Raw genomic sequence first — 27,182 nt, 5'->3', positions numbered from 1 at the left:
TTTCCAACAATCATCCCAGACTGAGAAATGGATTTTTGTTACAGATATAATAAATCTAAATTTCGACTCATGATTGATGTCTGATTTATATTCGTAAGATATTCTATTGAATTTGTTCGTTCTTCTACAACGTAGAATTAGATAATGTGGCAAATGATGAAGAAAAATTGTACTTATAAATATTTCACGTTATTAGTGTGATCTACGTATAAGGGATAAGTAACAAAATTCAAATCTGCCAAACTGTTCAAAAGTACTCCATATTCATTAACAGTTAAAATATAAAATATTACATTCATGTCATCAGTTTTAAACGTCGCATTGGCAAGATCTATCCGTCTATCCGTGGACTGAAATATTTACTACTAATAACATTTGATTTTTTTACGGTTGTAATTTAATACTTATATATTGAAATTATTTAAAAATTACGAGTATATAAAATATTAAATGTATCGCTAAGTAATAATAAAACAAAAATAGGTACATAAACTTCATCAGTTAGAATCACATATGAAATTGATGTTATCTATTAAATAATTCCAGAAAATAATTCATGAATAACAAATCTCATCACTCTATATTGCCATAATTAAACAAGAGGATAACTTGCTGTAGAAGCAATTCCACAATGGTTGTTCTTATTTCGGGCCATCTTGATATACCCGTGGTCACCCCAATCACCACCCCAACTGTTCTTGACGAGCCAATAATCCATGCCATTTTCATCAGTACCGTAACCAACAGCTAAAACTCCATGGTCCAGGTTAGTTTCAGAACAACCAGCTTCATAATAAACACCTGGAAGAATAAAAATCTTTCAATACTGAGTTCAATTTTAGAAATTTAAAATGGAGCTAATTCGCAATTTGTATTAGTGATGACCATGAGAGATTCAATTAATTTTGTATTCTAAAAAGTGTTCACCAGTACCAATTTCCATTAATTCGAGTCTTTTATTTTGTAAAGTTATGAAGAATTAATTACCTTCAGAGTATAACTGGAAGCTTTCATGGGAAGCATCAATAGCAACAGAAACTGGCCCAATGGTAGCAATAGCAGCCTGCAACTTTTCTTCATCTCCCTGAGGAATATCTACATAGCCAACATCGGTAGCTCCATTGTTACGAGGGTTATAACTGTAATAGAAAGATGTACTTGTAAATATATTAGTTCTGCGAAAACATCTCGTTATTGAAATTTTTTGTTGGCAGGTTGGTTATATGTATGTATGTATCTACACGTACATGTGCGCGCATGCAGGCGCGCACACACACACGCACCCACTCACACCGCCCTGCGAACCAAAATTTTTAACACCTACGCACACACACACACCCACACCCACCCACCCCAAGTTAAAAACCAAGAGTATACGGCAGTTGTGACTTTCTTTGTAAACATTAAAATTATTTTTCGCTATGAAACTGGTACAGGTCTAACAAATTTTCCTTGATTGATCCTAACAATTTTCATCAGGAACAAAGAGGCGGAATAGCCTAAAATCAAAGTTTGTAATAGTAATTAGAACCACATCACAGAGATCGATCTCTTTCATATTTTCATATATGTTACAACCAGAATTATGACCTTTGTAATGACGAAAGAAAGAATTAACTCTGACAAATACCTGAATTAGTCTGACTAAAATCAATAAATCTTTGTAATCCATATTCGTAAAAATTTTGAAGAATACCTTGGCAAACATCAATGTAGTATAGATGTGTAGAAATGAAAAAAAAAAAGAATCATCTCGAAATGAAATTATGGTAGCATAAACTTACAGCAGAAGCCACAAAGCAATCATACATATATATTCAAAGTTTGAGAACTTGAATCATAGCAAGTATTATCATTCTAATTACCGGCATGAATCATCTTGTCCCTCATATGGGTAGCTCTTCTCAGTATCAATCCCTTTGTTGTCTTTAATGTACTGGAAGGCTTGGTCCATCAATCCACCATTACATCCATTGTTACCATATTTGCCAGAACAATCGACCAAATTCTGCTCACTCAAAGACACTAGCACTCCCGTTTTCCTGAAGTGCTGAGCTTCCAAGGCACCAGTCTGTATGAATAAATTTGATACAATGTTTACTACAATAACTGTGGACAATTTTCACTCTTCAAAAATCTTTACTCCCTTAAATTTTTTTTTTTTTAGAAGAGAATATTTTTTAAAATTATAGATAAGTATTAAAAACATAAGAAATAACCTATAAACAAGTGATAAATAAGAAGCTGATCTCTGAATTGTGATGCAAATATTGAATATTAAGCATTAATCGAGAAAAAAAAAATTGATGTAATAGTCAAGCTATTAGTCGAAAATGAAATATTTAATCATAATTCTTTACAGTCTTACTTGCTTTTAGTATTTTAACGCCTTCCTGATTACTATATCATATTTCTTTTAGCTACCAAGATCTTATGTATCGATATGCATTACCAAAATTGGGTTATTCCAAACTTCTATAGTTTCTATGTATAATTACGAAAAGTAAACTCACTGTAGAGAACGCCCAACATGAACCACACTGTTTTTGATCCTTCACAGCAGTTACAGCTCCCTCGTCCCTCCAGTCAAAAGATTCTGGGATTTTAACATTCGCAGGTGGGATAAAAGTGGCACCAATTGGCCGCTCAATGTTTGATCGCTTCAGTGTGTTGATAGTCTTGTTAAAGCCATTCATCATATCAACGAATTCATGATGAAGCTATAAAAGTACAGTTATGTATTATGTATCATGTACAAATAACAACTGAAATTACTGAAACAATAATGAAAATAAAGCTGTTATATAAATTGATATACATTTTGATGTATACAAATACCCTAATTCATAGAGAAAATAGATGTACAAATAATTTAAAAAGATATCTCAGCAAAGCACTAACCAGGTCTCCATACTTGTTAAGTTCCAATTTGTACGAAACAAGGCCCATTTCATACTTGGCATTGTGTTTGGCAACTTTGTGCTTATTGTCCATGAAGATTTTCATCCTGAATTTTTCCTCTACATCGTTGTCATACTTTTTCCTATGTGTTAGCTGTAAAAAAAAAAAAAAAAAAAAAAAAATAACGATGTTATAAGTTGACGACTCTGCAATGTTTGTGACTAAGAATATAGTGACTAAGAATATAGTGACTATAGATAAAGTTATAAATACTCAAAGGTACACTGCAGGCATAAATTTCATATCCATTGTTTCTGTTGGTGTGGCACACAAAATTGTTTATATACCATTCAATAAGGATCACTACCTTAATAAAGTTTCTATTAGAACAATAAAGATGGGTCGGTAGTTTTTTTTGTAATATGAGTACTACTTTACACTGTTAATAAAGTATCACCAAGTTGGTTATACAATTACAAGTGAAAGCAATATAATAAGATCAATTGTTTCGTGAAACGACATCTTGTTAAATGAGTAAAGTACTGATGATATGACTTGAAATTAGGGAAGGATACACGATGCAAATCACTTGAGATACAAAGAACTACTAAACGTTGGTATAGTGACATGTCAAAAATTATTTTTTTCTCTCAACAACTTGTTTCGCATTGTTTCAAATTAGATTGCTATTGGTCTCCTACTTTCAAAAATAGGCCCAATGGTTACCCACCTAGTGGTTGGTCACAGATATTTCTATCCCATAAATTAATTATCTATTCACTCGATAAAAAAGTAATGCCATTATGAAAATATAAATATAAACTACAAAACAACGATAAGCAATTACATTAAAACATATATGGTTACGAACACTGCTGAAAAATGATGATAAATTTTGATAACATGGGAAATTTTTGTGATTGGTGAGTTTTATGTTTACAGAAGTTTACACTACATTCTAATGGACGTAAAAAAAAATGGCTGGCTACTAGCTCATTCACATTATATATATATATATTTAACTGACTTTCCAAACTTTGGAAGCAGTTAGCAGAGCTACAATTTATATTACGGCGATTCTAATAATCCTAATTCCAGAATAGCGATAAAAAACAGAACATTTCGTTATATTAACGTTATCAACTTTAACCTCAATAAATCTTAATTGTTTTTCATTGAAATCGTACACCACGAGTATAACCTAATTATCACGATAATACGGCAAACCAATATGCAGATCTATGCCGACTATGGTAAAATAAAAACATTTGCATTGGCACAGACTGTACAAAACAAAAGTGTCGTGTATTGATAAAAAAAAATTATAGCAACTTCGTAAACGCATTATCAGCGGTTCTTACAGATTGCCTGGAAAGATATGGCATTGGAGGACAAAGTAAAAAAAGGTTAACAACTTCGAAAAAATAAAATAATTTATATATAATATAAAAGTTTTATATATTATATGTACATATAATATATACCTATAATATATGTATGCAACTTGCGAGGTGATAGATCACATTAACGTTTGTATACGTTACCTTGAAAGTGCCCCACTCCTCAAGAACAAGGTCGAAGAAGGAAATTGCTTGACTAACGGCGATCACACCCACCATAAATACGAAAAAAACCTTCATGATTAATGCTGTTTACCTGAAAACATCGTAATGCGGTTATTTGAATTTTATGGAAAATAATCACCGATGGGAAATCCGCAATTACACACTGGAAAATTAACACGCATGAAACAAAGAACGCTGTGGCATTAACGTTGTTACTCTGACGGAATTATTGAAAGCCACAGTTCAATGTCAGCTATCACAATGTCGTATGATTCACATCTTGCGGTGCTACGTAAAAGTTAACTACGTATATAGATGCACACAAGTGTGTGGATTCCGAAACATTAGACTTTTTTCTTATAATTTAGCAAACAACTCTTATCCTTACGCCATCTTATAATTCGGATTCAAAACAAAGTGACGCTGTGATGACGCTTCCGGTTCGCAGTGAGTTCCGCCAACAATACAACGAGAGGATGGTAAGGCCTTTGTTGACAAACGCAATGAATTGACAAATTTGATAGAAAAAAATAAGATATTAATTACATTTACAGTGGCGGAATCGAGTAGGGTCAGAACTAAGATTCTAGAATTACCGTATATGTAACGGTTCATTGAACCAAAGATCAACAATTGTGGGTCAATATCATTAAATCGTAGCAATAAAAAATGCTGTCATCATGTCAATATATTATTCCATGTACAAAGTATTATGTAGTAGAAAGTGAGGTAAATACATACATACAATAGATTCAAAGCCATAAGAGTATCCCAGATAAAAATTGATAATTTTGCAGTAAGATATTTAAGTTTTTATCGAATAATTTGAAACATATCAAGATTTTAAATAGATATATCGGGACTTACCAATTTACTTAATTACTATTTAACGCACAAAAATCCCGTCCGCTCAACGTGCTCGTCGCAGAACAACTGGCACAACGCGGTATTTACAGCCTTTGTACTGCAACGCAGTAGGTATCGAGAGAATCACGTGAGTATTCCATGGCTACATGATTGGCCTATTTATTTCACAGTAAATCATGTGACTTGGTGAGCTAGCCTATCAACGCCTTCTGCCTCGATGTCGAATCATTGTCATGGGGCGTTTGCTACGTGGATTGCAGATTCATATCTGCAATTGTTTGCGTTGTACAATATGCATGTTTAGAATTTTTTCCTCTTGCTTCAGTTGGAACAGGAGAACTTGGAAAATTTCTTAGGAATATTAACCCACTTTAGCTAATTAAAGCAACCACTAGATGTACTGCTGACGGTTATACAGGGTAATTATTATGGCGATCGAAATGATAAGTGAAATGAATTTTGTCTGCAGTAATATACGTCTCCAATTTTAAGGACGATCTATTTGCTTCATCTCAGAAACACACTGTACATTGTTCTTCAATACATTATCCTAACCAATCCTAACGCATATCTTCTGTAGTTGCGCAAAACGACAGAGGGACGACGAGGGAAAATCGTGAAACATCGCAAAGAATACTGAATTGCCATACGAGAAACGAATGATTTCAGGCATTACTGATGCTCTTTTTTTGTAATCAGTAGAATTAACTTTAGCGTTCGCCTAAATCATAAACATTTGAGAAAATTAATGAATACAATCTGCACATGCTCGGGAAGCTTCAGCTCGACCATTTAAAAGATTGGTAATACTGGTTAGTAGGATTGTACCAGTTCTGCCGCAGCAGTCCGAATCGTCGACATGACGACGAATAAAAATAATTACGATATTTCACCCGAGCAGTTGAGGCTCGAAATTAAAAGAAATGCTCGGCGAAATGAACTTCGTCAGGAGTTGCAAAAGATTGCCGGAAATCCGTACCGAGCTGGAACAGGCGAAGGAGGTGCTCCGGTGCGTAGTTTTGCATAACGATTATAATTGAACACGCAACCTCAATTCCTTAAACTTCACATTCTCAATACACCGCATTCAGTGTTTTTCATGCCTGTTCATTAATGTAATAATGTGGTAAATATGATAAATTTATTTGTGATAATCATATAAAATTCGAGACTGAGCATATTTTAGTGTAGAGCACTATCGACGCATTCGTAGGTTATGCGTTATGTAAAAATATCGTAGACGAGATCCAAGGAATTTACAGGTTTACCAACTAATATTTAATTGAAACGCGAATTTGAGAAAATGGCGGATAAATGATTAGTTTCAAAGTTAAATGGTTTAATTATTTCAAAGCAGGATATTATAGAGTTATTGATTTCTCGTGTATTTTCTGTTTGGATTTTTGTATTCTTGTATTATCCAAGCGTAGTACTTTATGCTCTGTTACTTTATTAGCAGCATGCATTAACAATGGACTGCCAACGATGAACCGCTGAAGTTATTCAGACTTAACTAGACCCCTCTTCTTATCCAATAAGACTAATACAAAAGGGTATACATTAATTGCAATCATTCAGTGATGCCGATACCAAGTCGACTCGATTAGTTCCGAAAATTATACGTAGTACAGCAAGTAGTTAAAAAGAATGGTACTTCAAAAATTTTTTTTATTATTCTCCCTATAATTTTACACGAGCAACTTATTAGATAATAATCTTTCTCTTGTGTCTAAATGTTGTGTTTGCACATATATGCGGGTATTTCTTCAGTTAAAAATTTAATGAGATCGATTTGAATTGAAAGAACGCAAATCCGTATTTGTTGGTTGTCTAAAGTTAAAGGTCGTCCTCGTGACTGCTTATCAACTGTCAGTATATTTATGATATGCACTCCCACGTCTTATCATCTATCATGCGGTGTTTGGTTTTCCGATTCTGTGTATTATCTTGTATTATTTAACTAGATCAATTCACAATACAATCCTAAACCGCGAACAACTGTTGAACACTACTGTGTAAATTAAGCGAGATATAAACAATTTTTCATCCATCAACCATGAAATTTTATTCTATTTTTTAATCCTAAATTTGAATGAAATTGATCAAAGCACCCAGAGAAAGTTAAGGAGACGAAACACAGTAATCGAAATAAAGGCTATTACGCACATACACTAATGATTAAAATTAATACACTGTTCCCTATCTTTGAAGAGTCAGACATCTTCTCTTTGTTTCCTGTAATAACAGATTGACAATAAGAATTCATCCGATGCATATTGTGATTACGCTTTTTATGAATCATTCGACAGAAGGCAATTCAGCAAAAATTCAAGTATCGCAACATATTACATGATAGTTTCAAGACATTCCTAATATTATAATAAAACAAGAAAATAAAGATAATTATACCTATGTACGTTTGTTTTGCTGAATTTAGAAAAATTACATATGCTAATATATTGATCTGTAACTTGAATAAGTTCTTTATTTGCAAACTCATAGTTGATTAAACTGCTTGTATTTAGTTTGATGCAGGACTACAACGATTTATGGCAGCGAGAGCAAAAACCTATGAATATTTTAGGCCTACTCTGAAAGGTGGTCTGCAGTACTATGCAGCAATATGGACACCCATCCTGTTCTTCACTTGGCTAGTGAAAAGGGACAGGGTATATTATTTCATTAAATATTTCAAAACTACTATACTGGAAGTAATAAAGCTATTCCTAACGGTGATTAATGTTTGTTTCTTTTTCACCACAGGACAGGAAAGAGCACCGATTTCGTACTGGTCAGGTCAGCTATGCTGACAGAGAATTCAAGTTTGCTTAAACATATTAAATTAGCAAACGATAGTAATAATTACCTTGTAATATATCAACAACAATGTAAAGAATATCAACATTGATAATAATAATAATGATATGTAACCTATATTAACCCTGGTTTTTTTTTTATAGGTGTAAGGATTGCTGAATAATTAATGGACAGTATTTGGTGTGGAGTGAAAGAAATTTTTTGCATTACAAATGATTTAATTAAATTTATTTTCCTTTATGCACAAGGATAAAATTTAATTCAATTTCATAGAAGTTCATTTCCATATCGTAATATCAATGAATTTCGTAAGTTAGCTATCTGTTGCATTAATATTTCAGATTCATTACATCAATATAACAGATTCCATAGAATCAAAAATCCTCAAAGTTTCTTATTGAGAAAATAATTATTCATAATTTAAAAGTACCTACAGAACCAATTTAATTTAACGATCTTCAAGTTGCTTATCACGAGTAATAACTGCATGATCAAATTTCACCATATATGTTGTTCCTTTGTGCCAATGCGCAGTCACTTTTGCTGGCTGTAAACATAACATGAGTAAAAATCATTTTTTTGAAAACACCTATACATCGCAAAAAAATTTCCATTTGCAAATATTCATAACTCAAATATGGTTCTCATTTAGTATTGGTAAAAATTTTCCTGAAGAACAGAACGGTGAAAACATGATTTGTGATGCACTTCTCATACCTCATACCAATACAATGACGAATGGTTACAAACTGAAAGTGAGTCATAGGGCATATTCCAACTACCTCTGAACCACTCCTGGTAACTGATAAATGCAAATAAACAGAAAAGAGATCTGTATCCGCCCATGCAGACACACATGATTTGGAAATAGGATGATGAATATTTTATGATCAACCATCGGTATATTGTTACAGCAAATGAAATTTACTGGATTTGAAATATGTGAGTTGTTTGCCTCTAGCTTTTAAATGCGAAGTTGTATGTCGAGAATAATTCAGATTATAACTAACGATCATCAGAAATTTTTTATAAAAGCGAAATGGTATAATCAGATCTATGTAAAATATCGGTCAAAACTGTTGCTATCTCCAGTATGATTCACACATTTAGATAAATATAAAGTGGAGCTGAATAACGGATTCGTAGATAGATCCAACTTCACTTTCTGAATTTTTCAAATAGAATTATCACAATTAGAATAATCTATCAACGGCTGTAATTAATTGTATGCTTAGTAATTCTTGTTGCATTAAATATAAGATGAGTATGAACAGGTCAATGATGTTGATGATACAATACTTATATCGAAGTACTTAGATACTAATAAACATTTTTCCATGCATATCAAAGATTTCATACAAAGACAATGGCTCGATTTATTCCATGTCAAATTATTAAACTTTACATTACAGTATCCCATAACTTTTACTTGCTTCTTTCTAAATTTGTACTTTTATTTGTGTAACAAATTTGAGTATGGTTCATATTTATGTATAAAGGTCGAATGTATCACTGACACTGTGTCTGCTGGGTTTGAAAATATTTAGAGTAATCTATACCAAAAATCTCTACAAATATGTATGTACATGTCAACCACCTGCCAAAAAACAAACAAGTCTCCTTACTAAATGACATATGGGTCTGTAAACGATTTATAACTAAAGTAAGATCCTTTCAGTGGAAAACTGTAATAGACTTTGAACACAAAACAAGTGAAATGAAGTTCTTGATGGATTAAATATGACAGAATTTTTAAATTCATATGATAATATTTTTTTAGATAATGAAACCAAGACACTGTTTGGAAAGCTTGAAATGGTAACAGCATGTGTCCACCATTGTTTTCAACATTTGTATATTCACAAGAGCTTAACGAAATCATTTATATTGCGTGTGTGAAGATTGGGGTATAGCTGATACTTTATTCAGAGTAGATTCTACATAAGAATTTAATACCAGTATTCTCAGAAGCACTTTTCGAAATGAGAAGGGTTTAGTTTTGAAATAGTTTAAACTTCAATAACTGAAAATGATGTCCAAGTTAAGATTTGAGTTGGCAAAGTATAGAACAGTTTCAACCTAATTCTAGTATGCCATTTACGCCACAGTTGAGTAAATTCTGCATTAAATTCTTACTACATAAAAATGTAAGTAAAAAATATAAAGTAATTTGCTTACATGTATTGATAAAATTAACTTTTTCCACGTAATTATATAATACTTGTATGAATATGATAGTACTTACAAAACCACAATCGGAAAGAATCGCCTCAACGATTCCAGCAGTAAATGATGCACAATTTAGACTCCCTTTGTCTTTCGGAACAGAAACAAATTTATTGACCAGAGCTTCCTTTTCTATTATATAATAGGTTCGGTCATCATCATTAGCATGTTCAAGTTTGTCAGCTTCACGACCGAACAGTGATTTCCAAACTGTGCTTTTAATAAAAAGAAGGACACTCAATAGTTTCACTTCGCGTTTGCCGCTTTTTTCTCTCATTACAAGAAGGTCGGTCATTCTGTGACCTACTTCAGCACCCATTTCAGCCAGTCTATAAATCATATAATGTTTACAAAATTTATATACAACGTACATGAATAATCGAGAACACAAATGGCAATCAGTAATGTCGATTAATACAACTAATGAATGATCTGGTATTACCGTAGATATTATTGATCATAGGCTACTTACTTGTTCTGTAATTCGGGCACAGTGTAAACACGGTTTTGGCAGTATTGAACAAGCTCGGAAAACAAAAGAGCGTAACAACTCAAGCTAACCTCACTTTTCCCTTTACTCAACGACTTGTCGAGAATACTGGTCCGTGGACGAACTGCGGATATAGTTATACTTGTCATTGCGAAATTCAGTACCTTTATTTTACCGATGCAAACTTATTCTAATCGAACAAATCGTTATGAACTAATTCGTATTCTTGTTGCGGAAACTTTCCTGTCAAAACCCAAAGGTTTCTCTCTGGACTAAATTACGGTAGCTTACTACAATCGATGGATAGTTTCGATAGTCGATCATTCGGAAGATCTATATTTCAATTCAAATTGGACCCGAATTGTACGTGATGAATATAGGTATGTAGATTAATTATGTAGAGATAGAAGAATAGACATTATGGGACAAATTTAGTCAATATCAGTTGAATTTGACACTGAAGAGATAATAATACTTATTTAAGGAGATATTATAATATCATAACATTTTAGTTTTTTTTGCGGTACATAGTCCAAATGCATGGTCGGTGCATAGGAGGCACGTTATCCATATGCACAATAAATAAAAAATTATTACTATTGTTGTTATTGTTATGATTATTATTTCAAGTTATCATCAGAAAATTGGAAGATGTAGAATATGTTGGAAAACGCATTGCATACAATTATTCACAATAAATTTTCAAAGTGCAAGAGATTCTTGATTTGCTTTTTTTGTTTGACACAATATGGTACGTTAGCACGTAAAAACGGACACTTGATCGGTGGTTTTCAGGCTTATGGATTATACAATATTTACAATTTAACTGGTACACCTGGAAGTCCAGATATACCAAGTCCTGAAACCTTAAATAAGCGACCTGAATAACGATCGTCTTTCGACTCGAATATGCTAGCACTGGTAACATACAGTTCATCTAAATTTGGTCCACCCCACGCTACCGAAGTAATCTGAAAAAATTTTTGTCTTCAAAATATCACTACATCAATCATATTTTTTATTTTTTTTTGCTCTCGAGAATAATTTTTTACCTTTTCTGTAGGAAACTGGACAGACTGAAGATGTTTACCAGTTTTAGGGTCTATTCGATGAACAGCATAGCCACCCCACGTGGCTAACCACAATTTGTCTTCCTTATCTATAGCCATTCCATCAGGCATTCCCTTGACATTATTTTTCTTCAAGTCAAAGATAGTTCGTCGATTTGCTGTGAAATTTAGATTCGCCTATTACTATCCTCCGTTTACACATCAGAGGGATGGTACTATTAATAGAGCTGATATGATTTTACATTGGATAAACTAAAGTTCTATTGAAGTACATTCAAATTAAATATATTTTCAGGATAATGAATATTAAAAATGATAAGAAGTTTGAACAAAATTGTAGGTTGAATACTCACTCAACTCTTCGCTGTCAATATTATAATCAAATGCATCGACCGTCCAATTAAAACTATCTACGTAATAAAACGTTTTGGTATCTGAAGACCATGCTAGACCATTACTACATCCCACACCGCTGAAATGAGGTTTTGTAGATTTTCCATCTCTGCTCAAAGAATAAAAGGTTCCCTTTCTCGTTTCAGGTCCACCTGGTTTAAATGTAGCTAGTTCCCAAGTTCCAGACCACAAACGCCCTAGAATTAAAAAAAAATTCAATCACATACAATCGGTACAGTTTCTTAACTACTGAAGCATTACAGAATAAGGATAAGTACACCAATCAATTCACATCAGGTACCTGAAGGGTCAGCTTTGCCATCATTAAATACGTTTATAGTCCCAGGATCCACTTCAACAAGAATTTCAACATTGGTTGGATCTGTGGTAATACCATCCCATGTCAGAAGAGCTATTTTTTTACCATGTCCAACCAAAAATTTGTCTTTGGTACCTGCCACAGGTAGGACAAAGCTCACTGCTGACTTATTTTGTTTATCTGGAAGCATTATATAATGAATTCCAATTATAAATCAACTATAAACTTATCTGTACAATTCATATGGCTTTGGTATAAGTATTTCCAAGTTCAGTTCTAGCCACTTACCCACAATCACATGGGTGACTTTATTGGTGCTCGGATCGTACTTGAAGACAGTAGATTCAGGTATATCAACATAGTAGAGTACTTGTGCTTCCTGATCCCAGTGAGGTCCTTCGCCGAGAACTAATTTCTCGTCATGTATAATATCAATTTGGGGTGCCATTATTAGTGAAACCTAGAAATGTTCAAACCAAGTCAAATATAATGTTTAGAATACTACACAACCTTTGCAACGAGCTTACTGTGAATAGTAAGTACAATTTGAAATGGTAGCCAACTTATGTTCTCGCGATTAGAAGTACTATATATTGTGATTTGAACTTTACGTGGAATTTATAGCAAAACGATTGATGGGGTAATCAAAAGAAAATGTCATAACTTTGGATATGTATGTAGGTCTAATCTAATCAATCACTTCAAAATAACGAAGGTATAATTGAACATCTATATTTTGCTTCAGAAAAGAAAATTACAGCGTCGAAAAATTTACGAACTTAATGAAATTTAAGTATGGAAGAGTTCTCACTTCTCAGGATCCAGAAGAATTGCAAACTAAAAGTTTTCCTTCGCAACTGCTCTTTATATAAGACAAGCTATCAGTGAGAGCTCCATGGAAGGTCAAGTTAATCAAATCTAAAATATATAGAGTGTTCAGAATCAAGACTTCATCTTATGGAGGTAACAATCTTCAAATGGGTAGTGATAAAAAACTTAGAAGTACCACATCACTCTCTAATCATACAGGTTTTATTGTCAGGTAAATTTATTAACCATGTTATACCTTCCTACAAATCATGATTGATGAATTTTGACTATCTATAGATGAAATCTAAAATCAGAATAGAATCTCGTTTCACCGATCTAGGTAAAGTGAAAGTTGAGGGACACTTATCAGGATATGTTTTTACATAACATATTTACATTCATTGGGCATTTTTAAACTCGGAATATTTTCGAAAATATGAATCTTCAAATGGTAGATAAAGTTTTAATATAAGTATCGAGAATGAAGTTTCGTCTGTACACCCTTGATATTCCTATCTGGATCTCATATCATTGACATCATTATTCTTAATTCGTGATAATAATCACATACATATAATCAACGGCCACCTTAATACAACACCAAATTTTTCATAAATATACCTCAACGTGTCATTTGATATATTGAATTTGAAATATTTCTTAAACATGTACATTATATTTCACCGAAATCGTTTTCATAATTTTTTTTTATAAACATTTGATGTTGTGAGGGAGATCATCCATACTCTCCAGTTAATTAAGATATTACTGTATCTAAAGAATAATGCTGATAGCCTATTATACAATATGTCATCAGTTAATTGGTCTGAATTGCATGAATGTTTATGAAACTACGGTTGATCATTTCATCTCCAGTTACATGTTTATTAGATTGCCGAATAATTCAAGCATTCACATCATACAAAACGTTAGTTTCAGTATTCCTCCAGCAAAATTTCACACACCAATGATTAATAAACATTATGAAATAAGTATTTGCTATTTTATGTAGAATAATATATATCATCAAGCCCTTTGTAGTTGACCGTTAAGTATTTATTTATAATTTGACTGTGAAACCTGGGAGACCAGATGTACCGAGTCCTGTAACTTTAAACAAGTGTCCTGCGTAAAAATTCTGTCCTGTTTCCGAGTGACTGGCACTTGTGACATAGAGTTCATCCAAGTTTGGTCCTCCCCACGCGGCAGAAGTTATCTGAAAGAAACAGAACGACTTATGAAATCAATAATTTATTTTGGCTTATTATTTTCTCACCATTCTAAAGCCATTAGAATTTTATATTTAAGAAATCAAGGATTGCGTGTTTCGTTTCACACATGGCAGTTTTGCTAACACTATCTCATAAAAAACAGTTTAGTTTAATGGTGATTTGGCTATTTATACATACCTGTGAGGTAGGGAATTTTACAGATTGAAGAAGAGAACCAGTTTCAGGGTCTACTTGATGTACAGCACTTCCATTGAATGCAGCAACCCACAGTTTATTTTCTACATCTATAGTCATCCCGTCAGGAAACCCCTTCAAATTATTCTTCACGAAGTCAAAAGCTATACGACGGTTTGCTGTTTTGTTCAAATTCATGGATACATGTTATTTAATAATTTGAGATACAGATAATACTTTTCATCCAGTTATGTTGTATCACGTTTAGTGAAATAATCGTAAAAAGAAGTTCCAAATCTAAACGCTTCCACAGCTCGAAAAATGTGTATATAATACAAATATTTGACCAAGTATACTCACATAGTTCTCCACTGTTAATATTATAATCAAATGCATCAACTGTATTATTCAAACTATCGATGTAGTAAAATATTTTGTGATCAGTTGACCATGCAAGACCGTTGCTAATTCCTATACCAGTAGCATGACTTGTGACACACTTTTCTTGTGAATTCATGCTATATAACTCTCCGCGTCGTTCTTGGGATCCAGTGATGACACCTGGGAATACTGTCCCGGTCCACAAACGACCTCAAATTTTACATATTGATCCAAATTACACATAGAATTTTTGAAGAAACACTTACTTAATGGTTTAATCTCATTGGCATCATTTTCAAAATCAAAATCAGTAATTTTCAATGACAATCACAATAAAGATGTAGCACCTCTGGCATCAACTTTGCCATCATTAAATACAGTGTCAGTTGCTTCATTCAAACTGATAAGTATTTCAAGATTCGTTGGATAAGTACTGATACCATTCCAAGTCAAAAGGGCAAGTTTGTTTCCATACCCAATGACAAATTTGTCTTTGATACCTTCTACAGGTATAACGAAGCTCACACTCGATTTTTTATCCTTATCTATGAATAGAATTGATGTATAAATTAAATATAAATAAAATTAGATATTTGTATAGGCTTCATGGTGATGACGAGAAATGATCTCAAATCAACCTACCTACAATAACTTGGGTGAATTTCTCAGTACTTGGTTCATATTTGAAAATAGTACTTTCCAATACATTAACATAATAGAGCACTTGAGCAACATGATCCCAGTATGGACCCTCACCAAGACCTAGTTTCTCATTGTGCACAATTTTTATGTTTGGAGCCATTTAATGAAATTGCTGTAAATAATTAAACTGTACTTACAGTGTTATACAATTTAAATAAGTGACCACAATTGAATAAATGAACTAGGATTATGATGATATACCTTCTTTTCCTCATATATGTATAAAGCTGCAACTCACATTTAGACTCAGAATTATTTGTATGGAATTAAACAATCTAATATACATGCACTATGCTGAACACCAAATAATTAAAGTAGCTTTATCTGTCGCAATAGATATAATACTTGTTTCTCAAGTCAAGAAATGGCTAAAAAGCTACACCTTTCTTAATTACAATGATATTACATAAGCCACATAAAAGTTCGAGACTATGAGATAGCAGTGTCGTAAAGCTGGTTGCATAAAACATTTCCACTTGGAGATAATATTATATTATTTACTATCCATTAGACCGCAGATTAGACGATTTAAAAACTCTTGTAGATTAAACGATGGAGTCGTAATGAATTAGTGAAAGCCTTTTCTAAATCCTAACCGGAACCCATGAACTCAAAATTATCCCTTCACAGTCGCACTGGGTCATTTTTGCCTCCAGAAACCATGCATTTCTCATGAGACGACAAATAAGCGCGAGCGTGTAGTGTTAAAAACAATAAAAAAATACCTTCATGATGTATAAACATTTTAGATAATATCGAGTTCTACCCAATTTGACCCTTGTCGCGCTCACTTACGCCGAATCGAAACTGCGAAAACAGTTTCAAATATTCCAAAACGTTACAGAATATTATGAAAATCAAGATCAGTGCCTAATATTCATAAGTTTTGAAAATAGTTAAAAGGTTCTAGAACTAATGATAATACTTTCAAAACTGCTGGAGAGCTCCGAAAAAGTTCGAACGGTTGCGAAAGTTCTGAAAGTGTCCTTAAACATTCTACAAATATTAAGAGTATTCTTGAACAGTTGTGAATCTACTCTCAAGTTCTTAGAATGTCCTAGAATCATCGAGAATACTTTCGAATCTGCTCGAAAGCTCCGGAATTGTTCTGATATGTTGTGGAAGCTGCGAGAATGGTCTCGAAAGTTCTGATATATCTAAAAACATCAAGAATATTCTAGAACCTGTGGCAATGTTCCAGAAAAGTTCTGGTATGTTCTAAAAACTTCGAAAATACTTTTAAATCCACCCGAAAGATCCGGAAATGTTCTGGAATGGTATGGATTGCTCTACAGGAAACATCGAAAATAGCCTCGGACGTTCTTTAAAGTTCTGAAAGTGTCCTTTAATATTCTAGACATATTAAGAGTATTCTTGAACAGTTATGAATCTTCTCTGAAATTCTTGGAATGTTCTAGAAACATCGAGAATACTCTTAAATCTGCTGGAAAGCTCCAGAAATATTCTACAATGTTGTAGAAGCATCAACATGGGTTTCAAGAGCTCTAAAAATATCAGGAATACCTTTGTTGTCAAATTTATGTATACTTATTCGTATGCAACGAATAATTTTGAACGGCAACTTCAACGTTAAAAACTACGATTCTGTTTCTTTTTTTTTTTTTTATAAAAACTTCCCAAGTGAAGTATAGTTTTTAACCCTTTGCAGTCGCACTGGGTCAATTTTGTCTCCAGAAACCATGTATTTCTTATGGCAGGACAAATAAGTGCGACCTGGAAGGCTTAAAATAGCTTAAAATTAATATTTTTATTCATTGAAGTGATTCCTGGATTAATTTGTAATTCCTTTATTAACAGGTTAGATGTAATTCTGTGTATTTAGAGCTTGACTGGGACACCTGGTAGTCCACATGCATCAAGTCCTGTAATTTTAAACACACGTCCCACATAGGACTTGTCAAGATCGCTTTGGTCTATTGACTCATACAGACTAGCACTAGTCACATAAAGTATATCCAAATTTGGTCCACCCCATGCGACTGAAGTAATCTGGAAAAAGGTATCACTGATAAAATAGAACATGGAGAGGTATCAGTTTTACACAAAACGAGCTTTTCCTTACCCCTGCTGTTGGAAGTTGCACAAACTGGAGGTGGGTACCAGTTTTAGGATCCACTTGATGAACTCCACTACCATTGAATGTGGCAAACCACAATTTATCCTTACTATCTATTGCCATTCCATCAGGCAACCCCTTGATATTATTCTTTTTCAAGTCAAAGATGGTTCGTCGATTTGCTTTAAAATTTATGTTTTTTAAACTCTTGTCTATTTAGATATAGAAGACAACATTTTTTACTTGATGCGCTTTAAAATTTGTATTCTTTCATAACTCTTATCTGATTATACATAAGAGACATGATATTATATTTTAGATTGCATGAATTATAATTGTTACAAAATGTTTCCCGACAAACTGTATTCTTAAGGGTAACAAATACCATAATGCTAGGCAATAAGACGATTCCATGATAAATACTCACTTATTTCTCCAGTATCAATATTATAATCAAATCCGTCAACTGCCCAATTGAGAGAATCTATATAATAAAAAGTTCTTCTATCAGCAGACCAGGCAAGACCATTACTGATTCCCACACCACTAAAGTGAGCCTTGGCAGATTTTCCATCTTTACTTAAAGAATAAAACGTTCCCTTTCTTGATTCTGAGACACCTGGTTTGAATGTGGCCATTTCCCATGTACCAGACCACAAACGCCCTAAAATTTTTTCAGATTAAATCAATTATTCAATTTGACATAGTAAGTAAAAGTGGGTTTATCAGTATGTTGTTACTTGCACATATCATGAAAGTGTTGATATAGAATAGAAGTTGGCTGTGAAGTATTATGCGAAGATAATTTGGTGCAATAATGTTTCAATAATAAACAATAATGGAATATATATTTTGGATATACTGCATACCTGAGGGATCAGCTTTGCCATCATTGAATATGTTTATAGTCCCAGAATCCACTTCAACAAGGATGTCAACCTTAGTTGGATCTATGCTAACACCATCCCAAGTCAAAACAGCAAACTTCTTGCCATACCCGATGACAAATTTATCTTTGGTACCTTCTACAGGTACTGCAAAGCTCACGCTTGTCTTATTCTGTTTATCTGTAAGCACATATTGAATACAAATTATAAATTTAGTTGTATTTAAAATTACAAGTTGAAGTTGGACTATATATAGTTAAATTTTTGCTACTTACCAACAATGACTCGAGTGATTTTGTTGGTTTTTGGATTATACTTGAAAACCATGGATTCAGGTATGTCAACGTAATAAAGAACTTGCGCAGCGTGGTCCCAGTGAGGTCCTTCGCCAAGAACTAATTGTTCATCGTGTATAATTTCAATTTTTGGCGCCATTATTTGTGCCTGTAAAAATTGATTAAGCCAGGCAATCAGTAAATACTAGCATGTTATAGCAATTTTAATATACATTTTCAAGTTATATTACACTAGCAGCCCATCCCGGCTTCGCACGGGCATATAATAATGTAATAAAAGAAAATACACAATGTTTACAGTGAGTTTTTAAAAAAATTGTAACACATCATTTTGTTCTATCATTAATAGTTTTCGCAGCGCACGCGATTAAAGGAAGTTTTTTGTTTATTTTTTTACAACTAGGGTTAGATTATTCAAGTTTTAGTAAGCATCCCTAATTTTTTTGAAAATGAAACATAGCCTATGTCACTCGGGAATAGTGTAGCTTGCCAACGGTGAAAGAATTTTTTAAATCGGTCCAGTAGTTTAGGAGCCTATTCACTTCAAACAAACAAACAAACAAAAAATCAAATCTTTCCTCTTTATAATATTAGTATAGATGAATGCTTACCTTTTAGGTGAATTTTAATACACGGCAGTTGAAGCTAACTTTTCAAAAGTCACAACTCAAAATATGCGTAATGAAATATTCCTTCACTTATGCTCGATGAAAAAATTGTACGAAGTTCCTGCTTTTTCGGTTTGGAAAGAAACAGAAACTGTGAACATAATCCGTCAGAATATAGCAAATAATTATCGAAGTATTTCACAACTAGAGCACTATCAAGTTAGCTGATAAAAAGTTGATAACCTGATAGAGTGAGCACTTTTCATCAGAGTGATAAGTGAATGACTTGACACTGTAAATTATTGGCAGAATGTAAACATTAATAGAATAAATTTTTCGAATAATGCAGCACAAGGTATTAAAAAAGAAACTTTGAAGTTGTTTTCTCTTAAGTGTGTATCAAAAATTCTAAATAGAGCTTCTATAATTTAGACAACAGCAACTGCAACTGGAAAATCAAACAGTTGTACCACAATTTAAGTAGCAGTTCTATGAGTTATGAGACAAGTTTGCAAATTAAAGATTAGATTATAGTATGTGGTTAAAACGTACTGTATTTCAGACTAAGATTCATATACTTCTCTAATCTACACAATGAATGACATAAGCTTGGTCATTGACTTTTTAACTATTCGAGTAACATAAGAGCGCTTATATTAATTCCGATACCTTAATCACAACTCGAATCATATCTGTAATTCTGTATTTACAATCGAGTTGCAAATTAGTGGATTAGGGTATGTAGCATAATTCTGGCATTTGCAATCGTGCTATAAACTTTTGAACATACTTGATTCGTTCTTTCATGTCAATACCTATTCATAATCAAATGGATCAACTGTCTTATTTAGACTTTGAACTAATAAAAAGTTTGGTCATGAGAAGACAATTCCTATTTTTGTCACATCATTTTTGATGTACAACCTATGTACTGTTCTCTGTTTATCTCAGACACGAGTTTTAAATTAGCCCCAACACAAAGCTAAACCATATCCAACAACTCAAACAACACTGTCATTATTAACCCTTCGTGGTTGCACTTATTTGTCGTCCCATAAGAAATATATAGTTTCTGAGGCCAAAAATGACCCGATGCAACCGTGAGAAGTTAAATATTATTAAATTATAGCTCGCCTATGCAGATTGATGGGAGTTTCAACATTGATTGAGGTACGCGTTGATGCCATTCCAAGTCAAGAAGGCTAGCTTGCTTCCATAGCTTATCACAACATAATCTTTGATACCTACTACGGTATTATGAGACTCGAAATTATTTATATTTTCCTTATTTTTGAAGAGTGAAAATAAAACTTATAAAATAATGTGAAAGAAATGCTTACATAAGACTTGTAATCAGCAATCATGTGTACAGTGCTGCGCCGCTTTACCATGATAAGTGAAGTATAATATTGCCTGAACACAAATCTCAAAACATAAAGATAACACTGAGATTAGAAAGTGTTGTGCAATAAAAGCATAATATTTATTTCTGAGGTTAACAAGTTACGCAGAAACTTTCTTTGCGAAAATAATTGGTGTTGAGACAACGAATCATATTTAAAAAATTGAAAAGAGTAAGCGAGTTTAAACATTATTTTGCACAATGATAGCTGGTCGCTCACAAGATCCAAAATTTCCAACACTGCATTGTCGAACCAAACGGGGGTAGTAAACTGTGAAAATTCGAAACAATACAGTACCTTTATAGTGAAATAATTTAGTACAATCGTGAATACTCGCCTAAGGTAGAAAGTATTCTCAAAATATGTATAGCTCAAACTTGCTCGTAAATAAAAATAGGCACTTTATAGCTCGGATTGATTATGATTGATTTAAAAAATTATCACAACGTCAAATCCCATAATGTATTTATAATTTAACTGGCACACCTGGAAGTCCAGATGTACCAAGTCCAGTAATTTTAAACAAACGTCCTGAGTAACGATGCTCTTCCGTATCCTGTACGCTAGCACTTGTCACATAAAGTTCATCTAAGTTTGGCCCTCCCCACGTAGCTGAGGTAATCTGGGAAACGAATTGGTAGAAATAAAATAAATAAGGTGAATTCATGGGCATAGAGAAAATTGGATCAACAATAAAGGTATTCTGATTAAATGTACCGAGTAGCTACTGTTTTAAATAAACTTATTAGCTTTGTACCTTTGCTGCTGGAAGTTGAACTGATCGAAGAAGAGAACCAGTGTTAGGATCCACTTGATGAATTGCACTACCTCCAAATGTGGCAAGCCATAATTTATCTTCTTTATCAATAGTCATACCGTCAGGCAATCCCTGTACCTTGTTTTTGATTGTGTCAAAAACTGTACGCCGATTTTCTGTAATATTTAAATTATGATATTACATATAGTTAAAATAGCACCGTCTGAAAGTATTTTTCAATTGAACATCCCGTGTTGTAGAACGTTGATGCACATGCTCAGCAAACCTGATGCAATACTTACTCAATGTTCCGTTATGAAGATCACAATCAAATGCGTCAATTGCCCGATTGAAACTATCAATATAATAGAAAGTTTTGCGATCAGATGACCATGCAAGGCCGTTACTAATCCCTACATTTGTAAGATGCGTTATTGATGATTTTCCAGTTGAACTTAAGGAATAAAACGATCCATGTCTTAACTCCTCTCCCACGTTTTTATATTCTGACGTCATTGTCCCAGCCCACAGGCGTCCTGGAATTTTTTGTCAGACCTCATGAGCAATGTGTTGGAAATTCAAAACAGAATATAGATAAATTTGTGAACACACTATTGCTGCAAATAGTCAAGGAATAAATGTTGAACATCATAGATTATGGAGATGTAATGTAAAGGTCATTGAAGACATGGTGCCATGTAAATTTTTATTACATGCTATACTAGTACTCAAAAATGATCAAGCTTATTCAATCAGTAATAAAAACAAATATCCTCAAAATCATTCCATACTATACCTGTTGTTCACACTAACACCACGACCATTTAATAAACTCGAATGAAACATGGTTATGTATGTGAAGTGAAAAACATATCAAATTTCTGATTCAATGATTATACTTAGTACATAAAATGCAACGCAATACGGATGAACGTGGATAACTTTATCGATATTACAATTTTTATTTACTGTGATTTTCATTGATTGACAGTAGCAGAAATATACTGTATAGATTTTGGTCACCTGTTGGATCAACTTTGCCATCATTAAACCGAACTTTAGCTCCTGGATTCACATCAAGAAGGATTTCAACGTTGGTTGGATCCGTGCTAACGCCATCCCAGGTCAGAAGTGCAAATTTAGTTGCATATCCTATGACAAATTTATCTTTGGTACCTGCTACAGGTACGACAAAGCCAATAGTTGTTTTATTTTGTTTATCTGTAAGTATGCAAAAAAATTTTAATTATAAATAAATAGCAAATATACAAATAATATTTCTATGGCTTTAATATGGGTAAATCTTATCAGATGATATTATCTATTCAAGCTGTAAACCTATATTCGACATTATTTATATAATTTAGTTTTGTAAACTTTCTGCCTCACTGTACAATTACATTCAGGTGCACAAGCACCTATCAAAAGTATGCATAGTGATAAAAATGTTGCCTGTATAGTCTATAAATATTTTATAAATACGAACAAGATTGATTGAAAATTATACACAAGCCACTTACCCACAATGACCCGTGTGATTTTATTAGTGCTAGGGTCATACTTGAAAACAGTAGACTCATCTATATCAACAAAATAAAGTACTTGTGCTTCCTCGTCCCAGTGAGGCCCTTCGCCAAGAGTTAACTTTTCATCGTGTACAATTTCCACCTTTGGAGCCATTATGAGCTACTAAAAATTATATAAGTATGTTAAGTTTAAAGATATGATTTGATCTTTGTAGCAATTCTCATGCTAATACCAATTAAAATTATTAGCATACATCAATACCTATGTATAAATTGGTCTGCGCAATAGTTTACTAATTGTACACAAATACCGAAAGACTAAATTAGTCCAAGAGCAGAAATTTTCACATCTACTTCTGAAGCTGAGCACTGTCTACTCGTTCCGACAGCGTGGCAACGCAATCTAATCTAACTCTGATAATACAATTACTACAGGAATGTTCTTTGGCAACTCAAAACTGTTCAAGTATGTTTATCACAATTAATTCGAAGCAGATTATGGAACAGAGCCCTGAGAATTTATGTTCATTGATTTCCAAAGCATTATATTTAGGAAATTAGGGTTAGTTTCATGTTATTCTTGTACATTGGATGTGTCACACTTAAATCTATAATATATACATGAATTCGATCAACTGTAACCTCCTTAAACTATAACTTGATATCAATTAATATAGGTTACGTATCGAACGTATTGTACTTACTTCTGGAATGTACGGCGACAGTAATTGCGACGTAACCTTTTTTACTCGCCTCAATCATCTTGCGACCAAAACTGACAAGTTTTGTCAAAACAGCAGTCTTGTTGGCCTAAACTTATCGCGTAGACGAATTCGATTAATCATTCGCATCGAACCATATAAATACAGTACGGATTGAATATACGTCCTTATTCCAGAATAATCAAGCGCTGAAATTTATGACAATTTCCATCAGTTTCGATATTTTCTCGGCATCTAGACATTTCAGTTCTGGAAAAATCGACGCCGTAACTATGGTAACAGCCAATAGCGTGCAAGCGCATTCAGAAGATTCATCCGATTCGTCAGAATCTTCTGGTTGCGTCGCGAATTGTTCGCGCGAAATATAAAGGATGGGAGTCGACGCAATACGCCAGTGTTTAACTACGCGACAAGTCGAGAGGAACTGTAGAAACTTCGCAGTTTTGCTCAAGTTAGCTTATTAACTCTATAAGAATCGAAGAATTAATCAATCCAATCGTCCATAAGTGTCAAAGTTTTGAAGTGTAGTATCAATCCCGGAGAAGAAGAAAGAAATTTTTAATTTTTTTAACAAACGTCGAGTAAGAGTGACTTCAGTGTGTCAAAGATGCCCGCAATCGGAATTGACCTTGGTACGACGTATTCCTGCGTCGGAGTTTGGCAGCAAGGAAAAGTCGAAATAATCGCAAATGACCAAGGAAACCGAACAACACCCAGCTATGTGGCATTTACGGATACCGAGCGGCTGATCGGCGACGCTGCCAAGAATCAGGTGGCCCTAAACCCGGCGAACACTGTGTTCGACGCGAAGCGCTTGATCGGCCGGCGTTTCGATGATCCAAAGATCCAGAATGACATCAAGCATTGGCCTTTCCGCGTTGTTGGAGAGGCAGGAAAACCCAAGATCGAGGTGGAGTTTTGTGGCGAGACAAAACGATTTAACCCAGAAGAAATCAGTTCAATGGTTCTGACTAAAATGAAGGAGACAGCCGAGGCTTTCCTCGGACAAAAGATCAAAGACGCAGTTATTACTGTCCCAGCCTACTTCAACGACTCTCAGAGGCAGGCAACCAAAGATGCGGGAACCATAGCCGGCATCAACGTCTTGAGAATTATCAACGAGCCTACAGCTGCCGCCCTAGCTTATGGACTAGACAAGAACCTACAGGGAGAACGAAACGTTCTGATTTTTGATCTGGGTGGTGGAACCTTTGATGTGTCGATCCTGTCAATTGATCAAGGTTCGCTATTCGAGGTAAAGTCAACTGCAGGAGATACTCATTTGGGTGGGGAAGACTTTGACTCGCGGCTCGTCGAGCATTTTGCAAAAGAATTTGAGAGAAAATACAAGAAGAATCTCAGGAATAACCAACGTGCTATTCGCCGTTTGCGTACTGCAGCTGAACGAGCAAAACGTACTCTTTCCTCTAGTACCGAGGCAACGCTCGAAATCGACGCTCTCTTTGATGGCATTGATTTTTATACTAGAATTTCAAGGGCACGCTTTGAGGAACTTTGTGCAGATCTGTTCAGAGCGACATTAGAGCCAGTTGAAAAAGCTCTTCTTGATGCAAAGATGAGCAAAAGCTCAATCCAAGATATCGTTCTAGTTGGTGGTTCAACACGTATACCCAAGATCCAGAGCCTACTGCAGAACTTCTTCAATGGCAAGCAGCTCAATCTCTCCATCAATCCAGACGAAGCAGTAGCTTACGGCGCTGCTGTACAGGCAGCTATTCTCAGTGGAGAAGAAAGCAAGACCTCCAGCCTTCAAGATGTCCTCCTGGTTGACGTCGCCCCTCTTTCTCTGGGGATTGAGACTGCTGGCGGGGTTATGACCAACATCATAGAACGCAATGCTCGAATCCCCTGTAAGAAGACCCAGATCTTTACCACGTACGCTGACAATCAACCTGGAGTAACGATTCAAGTTTTTGAGGGTGAACGTGCTATGACAAAGGACAACAATCTGCTTGGTAAATTCGAGCTAAGTGGAATTGCACCAGCTCCTCGCGGAGTTCCGCAGATCGAGGTGACTTTTGATATGGACGCTAATGGAATTCTGCGAGTCACTGCTAAGGATACAGCCAGCGGACGTAGCAGTGACATCCGTATCACCAACGACAAAGGCCGGCTGTCCCGTGAAGAAATTGATCGAATGCTATCGGAAGCTGAACGCTACCGTGAACAGGATAGTCAGCAGCGTGAGAGGGTTGCTACAAGGAATCAGCTTGAGAGCTACATCTTTTCTGTCAAACAAGCTGTACAAGAGCAAGGCTCAAAGTTGCCTCAGCAAGACAAAGATATGGTCATCAATCTTTGCGAAGAAACTATCCGCTGGCTCGACAGTAATACCTTGGCTGACAAAGAGGAATATCAACATAAGCTGGAGACGGTGCAGAGGCAGTGCCAGCCCATCATGACCAAACTTCATCAGGGAGGTGGAGGACAAGGATCCGGAAGTCAGACTGGCAATGGATACTCAGGGCCCACTGTGGAGGAAGTTGACTAAATTAAAGTCGACCAAAAGTATTTTATATACAATATTAATGTGTAATGTGCCTCATTATTACTGTTGTTTCTTAGGCTTTCTGCATTGTTAAAGTTTTTATTTCGTTCACTAACATAAAATAAGTGTTGTTATCTGCCTAGAATGCAGGTTTAAGTTTGCCTAACATATATGTATTGGAACTGAAAAAAATGTATGTTATAATGTAAGAAATACACATAACTTCTGATACTTTTGTAGTACTTTTTGATGTAGGTATTTTGTTTTTTATAAACGAAGATTTGTTAAGTTTTCAATGGAAAAATAAATTTTACTTTACCAGGATGACTTACATTATAAACGTAAAATGTATTCACTTGATTTAATAAAAAGTTAAAAATTCACGTATAATAATATCGTTAATATGATATAACATTATGTTACAAAGTAATTTTCACATTACAATTTGCT

At 34.2% G+C, this 27,182-nt stretch overlaps 6 protein-coding genes across 6 annotated transcripts; 2 read left to right on the top strand and 4 right to left on the bottom strand.

Annotated features, from left to right (window-relative positions):
• Nucleotides 1–241: 241 nt before the first annotated feature.
• LOC124217359 (cathepsin L) lies at nucleotides 242–5,486 on the bottom strand. Its single transcript, XM_046622796.1, has 7 exons — nucleotides 5,334–5,486; nucleotides 4,446–4,557; nucleotides 2,902–3,054; nucleotides 2,514–2,720; nucleotides 1,866–2,071; nucleotides 988–1,139; nucleotides 242–801 (listed from the first exon to the last, which is right to left on the bottom strand). Exons 2-7 carry the CDS (start codon nucleotides 4,539–4,541, stop codon nucleotides 593–595), a joined length of 1,023 nt encoding a protein of 340 aa, XP_046478752.1. The 5' UTR covers nucleotides 4,542–4,557; nucleotides 5,334–5,486; the 3' UTR covers nucleotides 242–592.
• A 645-nt stretch (nucleotides 5,487–6,131) lies between these two features.
• ND-B15 (NADH dehydrogenase (ubiquinone) B15 subunit) lies at nucleotides 6,132–8,267 on the top strand. The gene is made up of 3 exons (XM_046622815.2): nucleotides 6,132–6,342; nucleotides 7,859–8,002; nucleotides 8,097–8,267. Exons 1-3 carry the CDS (start codon nucleotides 6,193–6,195, stop codon nucleotides 8,163–8,165), a joined length of 363 nt encoding a protein of 120 aa, XP_046478771.1. The 5' UTR covers nucleotides 6,132–6,192; the 3' UTR covers nucleotides 8,166–8,267.
• A 94-nt stretch (nucleotides 8,268–8,361) lies between these two features.
• On the bottom strand, nucleotides 8,362–11,138 carry LOC124217367 (trafficking protein particle complex subunit 31). Its single transcript, XM_046622813.2, has 3 exons — nucleotides 10,849–11,138; nucleotides 10,396–10,705; nucleotides 8,362–8,697 (listed from the first exon to the last, which is right to left on the bottom strand). The coding sequence occupies exons 1-3, from the start codon at nucleotides 11,013–11,015 to the stop codon at nucleotides 8,599–8,601; spliced, it is 576 nt and encodes a 191-aa protein (XP_046478769.1). The 5' UTR covers nucleotides 11,016–11,138; the 3' UTR covers nucleotides 8,362–8,598.
• A 427-nt stretch (nucleotides 11,139–11,565) lies between these two features.
• LOC124217362 (uncharacterized) lies at nucleotides 11,566–17,602 on the bottom strand. The gene is made up of 11 exons (XM_069135408.1): nucleotides 15,888–17,602; nucleotides 15,593–15,790; nucleotides 15,225–15,455; nucleotides 14,868–15,043; nucleotides 14,539–14,674; nucleotides 13,466–13,566; nucleotides 12,937–13,108; nucleotides 12,631–12,828; nucleotides 12,290–12,526; nucleotides 11,919–12,094; nucleotides 11,566–11,837 (listed from the first exon to the last, which is right to left on the bottom strand). The coding sequence occupies exons 1-11, from the start codon at nucleotides 16,045–16,047 to the stop codon at nucleotides 11,682–11,684; spliced, it is 1,941 nt and encodes a 646-aa protein (XP_068991509.1). The 5' UTR covers nucleotides 16,048–17,602; the 3' UTR covers nucleotides 11,566–11,681.
• A 137-nt stretch (nucleotides 17,603–17,739) lies between these two features.
• Nucleotides 17,740–24,114, bottom strand: LOC124217313 (uncharacterized). The gene is made up of 12 exons (XM_046622722.1): nucleotides 23,764–24,114; nucleotides 23,496–23,664; nucleotides 22,999–23,196; nucleotides 22,278–22,511; nucleotides 21,976–22,151; nucleotides 21,705–21,840; nucleotides 21,406–21,488; nucleotides 19,187–19,355; nucleotides 18,894–19,091; nucleotides 18,452–18,688; nucleotides 18,031–18,206; nucleotides 17,740–17,957 (listed from the first exon to the last, which is right to left on the bottom strand). Exons 2-12 carry the CDS (start codon nucleotides 23,653–23,655, stop codon nucleotides 17,787–17,789), a joined length of 1,938 nt encoding a protein of 645 aa, XP_046478678.1. The 5' UTR covers nucleotides 23,656–23,664; nucleotides 23,764–24,114; the 3' UTR covers nucleotides 17,740–17,786.
• Nucleotides 24,115–24,280: 166 nt separating this feature from the next.
• LOC124217355 (major heat shock 70 kDa protein Ab-like) lies at nucleotides 24,281–26,740 on the top strand. Its single transcript, XM_046622776.2, has one exon. The coding sequence runs from the start codon at nucleotides 24,831–24,833 to the stop codon at nucleotides 26,733–26,735; it is 1,905 nt and encodes a 634-aa protein (XP_046478732.1). The 5' UTR covers nucleotides 24,281–24,830; the 3' UTR covers nucleotides 26,736–26,740.
• Nucleotides 26,741–27,182: the final 442 nt, after the last annotated feature.

This window comes from Neodiprion pinetum, chromosome 4 (genome assembly GCF_021155775.2).
Source record: "Neodiprion pinetum isolate iyNeoPine1 chromosome 4, iyNeoPine1.2, whole genome shotgun sequence".
NCBI lineage: Eukaryota > Metazoa > Arthropoda > Insecta > Hymenoptera > Diprionidae > Neodiprion > Neodiprion pinetum.
Note: the sequence above shows the minus strand (reverse complement) of the source record. Positions and strands in the feature narration are given on the sequence as shown.

Coding starts and splice junctions, on each gene's coding strand:
- LOC124217359 (XM_046622796.1), bottom strand. CDS start 4,541: ATGAAGGTTTTTTTCGTATTTATGGTGGGTGTGATCGCCGTTAGTCAA. Junction 3,055..4,445: donor AGGAGTGGGGCACTTTCAAG/GTAACGTATACA, acceptor TTTTTTTTACAG/CTAACACATAGGAAAAAGTA. Junction 2,072..2,513: donor CATGTTGGGCGTTCTCTACA/GTGAGTTTACTT, acceptor TTATTCATACAG/ACTGGTGCCTTGGAAGCTCA.
- ND-B15 (XM_046622815.2), top strand. CDS start 6,193: ATGACGACGAATAAAAATAATTACGATATTTCACCCGAGCAGTTGAGG. Junction 6,343..7,858: donor CAGGCGAAGGAGGTGCTCCG/GTGCGTAGTTTT, acceptor GCTTGTATTTAG/TTTGATGCAGGACTACAACG. Junction 8,003..8,096: donor GGCTAGTGAAAAGGGACAGG/GTATATTATTTC, acceptor TTTTCACCACAG/GACAGGAAAGAGCACCGATT.
- LOC124217367 (XM_046622813.2), bottom strand. CDS start 11,015: ATGACAAGTATAACTATATCCGCAGTTCGTCCACGGACCAGTATTCTC. Junction 10,706..10,848: donor GTGCCCGAATTACAGAACAA/GTAAGTAGCCTA, acceptor TATGATTTATAG/ACTGGCTGAAATGGGTGCTG. Junction 8,698..10,395: donor TTCTTTCCGATTGTGGTTTT/GTAAGTACTATC, acceptor TTATGTTTACAG/CCAGCAAAAGTGACTGCGCA.
- LOC124217362 (XM_069135408.1), bottom strand. CDS start 16,047: ATGGCTCCAAACATAAAAATTGTGCACAATGAGAAACTAGGTCTTGGT. Junction 13,567..14,538: donor CGGTACATCTGGTCTCCCAG/GTTTCACAGTCA, acceptor TATATATTTTAG/ATTTGATTAACTTGACCTTC. Junction 13,109..13,465: donor TTTGCAATTCTTCTGGATCC/TGAGAAGTGAGA, acceptor GAACATTTCTAG/GTTTCACTAATAATGGCACC.
- LOC124217313 (XM_046622722.1), bottom strand. CDS start 23,655: ATGGCTCCAAAGGTGGAAATTGTACACGATGAAAAGTTAACTCTTGGC. Junction 19,356..21,405: donor CTATCATTGTGCAAAATAAT/GTTTAAACTCGC, acceptor CAATTTTTACAG/GCACAAATAATGGCGCCAAA. Junction 17,958..18,030: donor TGCAACTTCCAACAGCAGGG/GTAAGGAAAAGC, acceptor ACCTTTTTCCAG/ATTACTTCAGTCGCATGGGG.
- LOC124217355 (XM_046622776.2), top strand. CDS start 24,831: ATGCCCGCAATCGGAATTGACCTTGGTACGACGTATTCCTGCGTCGGA.